This window comes from Anneissia japonica, unplaced genomic scaffold (genome assembly GCF_011630105.1).
Source record: "Anneissia japonica isolate Jap-2015-1 unplaced genomic scaffold, ASM1163010v1 scaffold7096_len229077_cov162, whole genome shotgun sequence".
Classification (NCBI taxonomy): domain Eukaryota; kingdom Metazoa; phylum Echinodermata; class Crinoidea; order Comatulida; family Comatulidae; genus Anneissia; species Anneissia japonica.
Genome location: NW_022755880.1, coordinates 202,215 through 211,177, shown reverse-complemented (window position 1 = coordinate 211,177; position 8,963 = coordinate 202,215). Strand labels below are relative to the sequence as shown.

General features: G+C 37.7%; 1 protein-coding gene across 1 annotated transcript in view; it reads right to left on the bottom strand.

Moving 5' to 3' along the window:
* The window catches only part of LOC117123758 (polycystic kidney disease and receptor for egg jelly-related protein-like), a 95,283-nt gene that overhangs the window by 2,516 nt on the left and 83,804 nt on the right, over positions 1-8,963 (bottom strand). The window contains exons 32-34 of the mRNA XM_033269763.1: positions 4,589-4,879; positions 3,267-3,595; positions 1,851-2,106 (exon numbers count right to left, since the gene is read on the bottom strand). Of these exons, the coding sequence (XP_033125654.1) occupies positions 1,851-2,106; positions 3,267-3,595; positions 4,589-4,879 (876 nt within the window). The remainder of the gene's footprint in view (positions 1-1,850; positions 2,107-3,266; positions 3,596-4,588; positions 4,880-8,963) is intronic.

The following is an 8,963-nucleotide window of genomic DNA, read 5'->3' as shown; positions in this document are numbered from 1 at the left end:
TATATATACATATATATATATATATATTGTTTTGTTTTGTCGGGTATAATTGTTAATTGCATCGAATTATTATTAACAAGTTTATTTTTGAGCTATATTGTCTTCGTCTATTTTTTAGGTAATCCACTTGCTGATTGAGTCAGTTCTCTTTTTGGATTTCCTGTCTCAATTCAATTCAATTTAATTTTATTACAAAAGAAGTAACATCATTTGGATAATATAAAAAGATAAATATTAAAAATTGCACATACATTAGAAAGTAATTGTATTAAAATCGTTGCATTTTTTGCTGTTTTTATGAGGCGAATAAATGTAATGAGAAAAGGTAATCTGTCTGTGTTTCGTCAAACAACACAATTTCAATACTTACACTGCTTAATTTGTGAAATTATTTTTTAATGGAAAACTGCTGTCATTTTGTGACTAATGCAGTTTAAATTTATAGTTTAATCTAAATCTAAAAAAAGTAGTACACATAGGTATTTTTATATGCGTTACACCAAGCATGAACTTGGTATTTTATTAAAATGAACAAAATGGCTAACTTAGTGGTATGTAGTTATTGTGAAATAAATTATCTAACTATAGCAAAATTCTGGGTCATTGGAATTGACTAATTCAATTACATTCGGTTGGAACACAGGGGTAATAATGCATCCATGAATGAACAAACAATTCACCTTGGAAAGTAGACAGTAATTTTTACTTATTGATTAATTGATCTCTGTAAATCAACCGCAAGTTGCCTTATACAAGGCGCATCTGATTATATTGAGAGACTGTAATTAACTTTCCATTAAACAATGCCAAAATTATCTTGGTGAAAAATAAGAAAAGTTAGTTATTGTGAATATTTGTTGGCATGTGGGTTACTGTATTGAACATTTGAAGAAATCAATAACATCTAATAAGATAAGGATATTGTATTTTCAAAACTATCAACGTATGAAACTACAGTGATCAATAAAGTAAGGAAAAACTGGAAGACTGACTTATTTATGATTCATCACGTTGTGGCAAAATGGCTAAGTTGTAGCAAAAATTGAAATTCAAGTTATTAGTATTTTCTGATACCTGAGTACCGGTATGTGATCTTTAAAATGAGGGGGTTATTCATTGAAATTGGACATTTCAAGCCTAAGTTATTGGAAAGTGAAATTACAGCACTCTTAGAGTCAAGATAAACATGATTTTGAGTAACTGCCTTCCAAAGTTATTTGTGCATACATTGTTTAATAGAATTAACTATCTAAATAACATTAAATAAACGATTTGTTGATCACTTCCAGAACTAATACTTTGGGACATGATTAGTAAGACATTAAACTGTTGATCTATAATGAAAAAAAAAATTGGATTTTTAGGCAATTTTTTGAGCTACCATATTTTATAGCTCCTTTACTCAATACTGGTCTGTGCGACAACTTAACCATTTTGCCACGACATGCCTCATTTCATGTTTCGTTTTATCAATAAATTAATCTTGAAATTATAATATTGATTAGGCCTTTAGTAAAACGTAATCTATTAATTACATAATTAGGCCCTGTTTATTTATTAGAAGCTATAGCTCCTACTTTATACAAATCTTCTCGCTTGCTGAGAACTTATAGTTATTGGTGGTGTTACAAGACATTTAGCACACATTATTATTTTCATTCAGAGGATAGTGCTTTCGAAATCTTTAAATTTTGACATTATTATTGTCATTCACAGAATAGTGCTTTCGAAATCTATAAATTTTGAGGTGAACCAAATAGCTGCACCACTGTCACTATCATACAGGACAATAATGAAATAAGACAAATGAATACATAGCACATTTTACATCCAAAATAACATTGCCTTACCAAGCAGGAATGAAAACAATGATTCCATAGTTGTAACCATGGTAACGTACTCAATGAGAGATTGGCTGAATAACAGGTATCCGCAACAGGTGTACGCGATGAAGATGACGCCAAACATGATAAGAAACAGCAGTACCTCATACCAGCAAAACATCACCGTTTCGCAGAACAACCGCAGCCGATAATTAAACCGGAGGAGTTTTAAAAATTTTATGGTATACACAAATAGCACGAAACTCATCATCCACGTAAAATACTAAAAACAAAGAAATATAGTTTCTGTAAAGACAATATGCCGGTATCATTTCAATTTGGGCTACTAATAGCATCTTCAGCAAATTATAAGTTTGTAAAAGAACTATAAAAAAAATATAGTGAAAACACATCGATATCAATAAAGCTGATTGGGGCGTTTTTTCCTACTATGATTAATTTTGTTTTTGTTTTTTCGTTTTGTATTCACTTTCCAAAGAAAAATTTTCTTTTCATATAATATTAGTTAACATAGGAGTGATGTTTTTTGCACTACCTTACATGCTATTATACTGAATACTCAGTATGTTTCCAAATACAAATTCAGTACTTTTTTACAATACAGTACTTGCGCAAAAAAATCGGAAATTGAACCCATGACCTCAAGACAATTAGGCTGGGGTCATGACCATTAGACCACTGAGCTAGCGCTTAGTCTAGTGTTGAATCCGATCCACAAGTAGCAGCAGGTACTGCAATGCTATTTCCACGTTTTTGAATCATGAAATTAGGAAACATACAGATATATTTTTTATGAATATAAAACAAAATAACATAAATGAATATTACGGATTTATTCAGGTGCATTTAATTAAAACTGGCAACATTCAAGTCTACTGGCTTACTTATAAAAACCGTAACGACTAATCCTGACAAATAAATATTATATGTTAAAAATACGAAAATAATTTATGTCCGAAAATATTCAAATGATGTTAGTAAAAAATGAAACGAATAAATTACAAAATAGACGTACTACATTAGTAAAACCAATAAAACAAAATCATCATTAGCAATTATTAACAGAATAAATTATTAATACATATTATATGAAAAATACTATATAATAATAATAATAATAATTATTATTATTATTAGTTAGTAGTAGTAGTAGTAGTAGTAGTAATAGTCAAGGTGGAAATCGAATCAATTCAAATGGAGAAAAAAAAGGAAATGATATTAAAATTGAAGTCTGATAGTGCCATTTCCAGCCATCTAGAGGTGCCATAATCATAAAGTTTCTTGGGGCTGAGGTGGTTTAGACCCTCCATCTGTGAAAGTCCCCCCCCCCCCACCCCGGGCCCATCTATTTTGAAATCCTGGCTACACTGATGGTGTGCAAACTCTTGCACCTCCTCAATTCACTATTAAACATTTACTTACTGTCTCCCACTGTACCACATACTGGAAATTCAGCAACTCTGTTGGTGCTTGTTCGCGCTCAGATATCAGTGACATGCTCTCAAACAAACAATAGAAATACATACATACGGCGGTTATTGCAATAGCCAACGTTATCAAATCTACAATATTCTCCTTCTCTTTGAAATACTTCCTCCGCAGCTTCAAGAATTTTTTGAGTTCCGTGTATGTAAAGAATAAAACAAACAGTAGGAAGATGGCCTCCAGGGACAGCATGACGTATCCCATGAAATTTAGGTTGTATATGGTTTTCAGACTGGTCACTTGAAAGTCCACATATCCCATCATACCTATATACAAACGAAAAGATTATTTTAATATTTCATTTTCATTTTATATTCCATTTTTATTTATTTTTGTTAACAGAAAACTTACAATAACAAAATAGGAAACATACAATATAAACGACGATTTAAAATTAAAAATAATTACTGTAAAGACTATTTCACAGGATTTAATTGCATAAGTAAAAATTGCTCCCTAATTTTTCCAAGAAAAATAAAAATACCAAGAGAAAGAGAATCAGAATTGATTACAGTAATTACTTTTATGTCTATGTCACTTATTTTCTAGTTTGCCTTAATCACTTTGTTTTCTTTTTGTACACACCTTCACAAGAGGAAGTGTGCCAATTTTATAAAAGTGAAGATTCCAAATAAATTATTTTATCTATACCAATGCAGATGTGTAAAATGATAGGTACTGTGCAAATTGAATGTGGTCGCCAATATAAGACAGTAGAGTGTAACAATAATAAGATTTTGTGAAGACTTACATTTTCAGTTAAAATTAAATATAAATATGAAATAATGATTTAGTGATTTCAACAATTTTAAAGGCAAGAAGGCAATTGTAATAAATGCATTAAGTTCTGACAAGTTAACATAAGCAATGAACATCGAGTGTGCAAGAGGACTATTGTCGAACTTAAAATGTAAGTAAGACCAACAACTCCCTGGTAAGACTGTATCTTTAAACTGGCATTCACAATGTTAACATAATAACCGTATTTGTATTTTTATATTTATTTATTTATTTATTCCTTCGACAGGATACATTTTTCAATACAAAAGTACTGGTCTCCCAAATTGTCCAGGTATTATATTTTTTACAATAGCTTCAAGATATGAAAAATATTTGAGATGTTTTGTAATTAATTCCTTTAATTAAATCAGCTTTTGAAACAATTTGATCAATTCATTTTTTTTCTGTATAGAGAGTTATGTTGGTTTGTATAGCTAGTAGCCTTTTCACAACTCGAAACCTGGCAATGCTATTTTTACCTCCTTGCGGCAGAAAGTCAGCCATAAGGTATGAGATAGTGTAGAAATCCATTGCAGGATTGTAGACAGCAAACTCGATGAAGATAGCTCTTGTGTACTGGTCTAGCCAGTCCGTTTCTCTCAAGTAATTGGTGAAAGCAAGTCCTTCATCGAGCGTCGAGCCAAGCTGAGCAATGTAGCCTCCACCACTGTACCAAGCCACGTTTCCCCAGAACGGAAGCTTTTTCAGGTCGTACCAATAATGATATTTCCAGGATCCAATTTCCATGTTTTCATCATAGTTAGGTGTCACTAAAAATAATATTTTAGATAATCATTTTTATATATACAATAATAGTTTAAATGTATTTTTCTTGAACGATAATTTTATCAATATTTTTTCTGATCTGCTTAAAAATTACAATAAATTCATAGAAACTAAAAATGATTGTTATTCTTATAATAACATACATAAACAATATATCAATAATTAGTATTTTATTAATAAGACACAGTGGTGTAGAATAGCTTGGTGGTTAGGATGCTTGCTTTCGAATCCTAGGCTCATGGGTTCAAATCCTGTTACGGTTAAACAAAATTTTTTTTTTCACAAACAAAAACAACTCCACTTCCTAAGACTTAATAGCTTAGTTTATGTAAAGCATCATGTTTGCGTGTAAAGAATTGCCCCTTAGTGATTATGTTCACTATTGGTATATTCTTGGAAATAAATAATATATAAATAAATAAACACCATGATGCATTTAATAAAACTAACGACCATCTTTAATCATGAACATGATCACGGGCTCAGTTTTGCTTCATCAGACACTACTGTTTTACGCCTTTAAATACATGCTCTAATTCATATAAGCTCTGGCAAAATGTGTTACGTTTGCGCTGATGATAACAGTCTGCTACTGCTACACAATCGGGCTCACTATTGAGCCAGCGATCATGATCACGATTAAAGACAGTTGTTTGTTTTATTAAATACCTTGTGGTGTTTTTACTTATTTGAAAGTTTGGTGGCATTATTCATGACCCATCTAACAAATAAATAATAACAAGTCAGAGTAATCCAACAAAGAATGAAAAAAAAACAACAAGTCTAACTTTACAGGATTCATTTGTGATAGGTTTCCAGCCTTGCTGAAAGTTTGCAACCTCTTCATCTCCGTAACTGTATGGGACACGGCAATCCTGCTTGAACTGTGGTTTCATCACATCAGGCACATCACACTTGTCTGAATTTAACAAAAAAACAATAACTAGATTGATTGGATTTTTTGGTGTGAACCTTAAAAAAAAAGACTGATTTCTAGTGTGGTCCATATTTATTCATTAATTTCTTTTCCTTTTTCCCCCTGATAATTTTTAGTTTATATTTAGATTTTTGTACTAGGCAGCTACAAAACCACACCATTATGGCTGTAAATAATGTACTGGCCTGTCTTGCACCTTAAAGAACCGGTGGACATGGTTTTTACTGTTCATGACTGTCTTGGCTATTTTAGGTTATTTCTTGTTCTTGTTCTCTTTAAATTTTTCACTCTTTTCTGTTTATGTAAAGTGCAAAGAAGGTCCGGTATTATGCGCTATATAAATTTAACATTATCATTATTAATATAATTATTCCCTTATTATCATTATTATTACTTTAAACTACCCTTATTATTATTATTATTATTATTACTTTAAAGTATACGGTCGGAAATCAAGATACGTTTAAGAAATATTGGTTGTAACTTAAATGTGAATGTTGTATTCAGTACAACAAAAATCGGTTATTTTTTTAGTAATAAAAATCCAATTTCAAATGATGTTAAATCCAATGTTGTTTACTAATACATATGTGGCGGGCTCTAATGTATATTGGCAAAACTTCCTGACATTTTTCAGCTAGGATTGAAGAACATTTGAAAAGTGACAAAAACTCATATGTTTACAAACATTTAGCAAGAAAACATGAGAACTGTAAAACACACAGCAACAAAACTTGCTATAAAATAATAGGTCAGGCAAATACAGGTTACCAATTGAAAATTAAAGAAGCCCTCCACATCAAGTGGAGAAACCAGTCACTTAACAAACCACTGCTATAACTTAACACTTTGTGTATAAACACAAATTACGCATCACAATGCAATATGTATACTCAAAATGTTCACAATACCTAACACGTTAATCACAAAGCAATTTACATGGCATGACAGTCCCCCGCGACGCGCTCCGTCAGCGAACAACCGCCCCAACCCCCGAGGGAGGCGTCGGCCGAAAAGCGAAAGACGGGGAGAGGGTCGGGGAAAGACTTCCCGCCCTGAAGCACGTTCTTCTGAAGCCACCACCGGAGGTGCCTGGCGACAAATGCGTTCAAGGGAATCTGAGCTGACAAGTCCCGAGACGGTGGAGAAAAAGACGCGAGCAGATGCAGTTGAAGAGGGCACATACGAAGCCGGCAATAAGGAACTAGGTCTACCAGGCTCGCAAGAAACCCAACTTCCGCAGCCACGACTCGGCTGGGGAATGCGGAAGGGAAAGAAGCTGAGTGATTGCTAGCTGGCACTTGCGGATCCGACCCGTGGAGGGGAACGCCACTGAACGAACAAGATCGATGTGCGCCCCCAGATACAGCGGAAGTTGCGTGGGAACCAAAACCGATTTCTCCCGGTTGATAATGAACCCTACAGATTCCGTCATGTCTAAGACAATGCTGAGATGATGCAACAGAGTTGCTCGGGAATTTGCGACCACGAGCCAGTCGTCTAGGTACATGAAAATACGTATCCCTCTCGCGTGGAACACTGCACCTAGGGATTTTACCACCCGTGTAAACACCCGAGGAGCCGTGGATAGACCGAAGGGAAGAACTTTGAACTAATACGTACGACCAGTCAGACGGAAACGCAGCAATTTGCGATCTGGGAAAATAGGCACGTGAAAGTAAGCATCCTTGAGGTCTATAGTAGCGGCCCAGTCCCTGGGCATGGGCTCCTGGAGAATAAGAGCGAGAGTGTCCATGCGGAAATTTTGCGGTCTGATCCATTGGTTCAGTCGCCGCCTGACGATTTTTCTGTCAGGAAGAGTGTGGAAACAACCCCTTGTCTTCGGTAGTCGGAAAACCTTCGACTACAGCCCCTTTCAAAAGAAGGTCGTTCACCCCTGAAAACAGGGCTTCCCTCTTCTCGGGGGAGGCTGGAATGGGCGTGTTCATCCCTCCGTACGCAACCGGAGGGGAAGTAAACTCTATCTGGTACCCACGGGATATAGTCTGCATGATCCAGCTGTCCGGAGACAGCCGTTCCCATTCGTGGGTGAAAAGCATCAGCCTCCCCCCTACCGGGCCGGTCCCTCCTTCTACTCAGGAACCGGGCCCCCCACCATGAACATCAGAAACGAGGCCCACCCCTCCCCCGCCGCCGACGCCGTGCCCTGTCGGCTGAGGGAGCAGCCCGGGCGAATTGTCGATTGGTGGCAGGAGCAGGAGGGACAGCGGCTGCGGGCTGCGGGAGGGATGCAACAGAGGCTGTTGCTGCTGGGGCTGATGTGACGGCCTCGCGAACGCCCAGCGCTGGGAACACGCTGAACGGCGGTCACAGCGCGGGAACTTAGCCCTAGTCTGACGCCGCGCTTCCAACTCCCTAGCCCAAGCCTCTTCTTTGGCCGCGAACTGGCCAAAGAAGAGGTCCTCTGCCCCAAAAGAGGGGCAGTCTAAAAACCGGTCAAAGTGACCGGGGCTGACCAACGTCGCCCGGAGCACATTAGCCCTCCGGGCCGTGCCGGCAGCCTGGGCAATGGAACTAAACTGGTCCTAAATAAGGCCAATGCCCGCCCGAAGGAGGCCAATGGCGTCCGGGACGAGAGTTGGGTTAGCGTCAGCATCAGACAAGAAGGACAAAGCAAACCCCGCCCCATTCACGGCGCGAATGCCCTCCCGAGTCGCGTGGTCCACAAAGGCCAAAGCCTCCTCAGCCGCGCCCTGAGCTTTGTTAGAAAACAAAGCCTTAGAAGTAGAAGAGAGCTTCTGATCCTCCCGCAGTCTGCCCTTGGCAGCGCGAGGAATGGGCGGCGCCTGAATGAACTGCTTGAACTGGTCCTCGGGGACCGGAAAAGCAGCCATAAGACGCCGCGGCGCGGCAACCGACTTGGATTTCGCTTGGGAATTTAGGCGAACAATGAGGTCCGGGTGGAGTCCAACAACCAGGACAGGGTGGGTGGGACGCGCAGGAGCCGGTGGCCCCCACAGACCCGCCCCCAAACCACTCCGGCACAGTCTCAAAAGAGACCCCAAAATGATCAAGGATGGGCGGCATCGCCCGGGCCACGAGCTGAGAGAAATCAGAGCCGAGGACAACGTCCTCAGATTCCGACTCAAGATGCTCGGACGAGTCGTCCA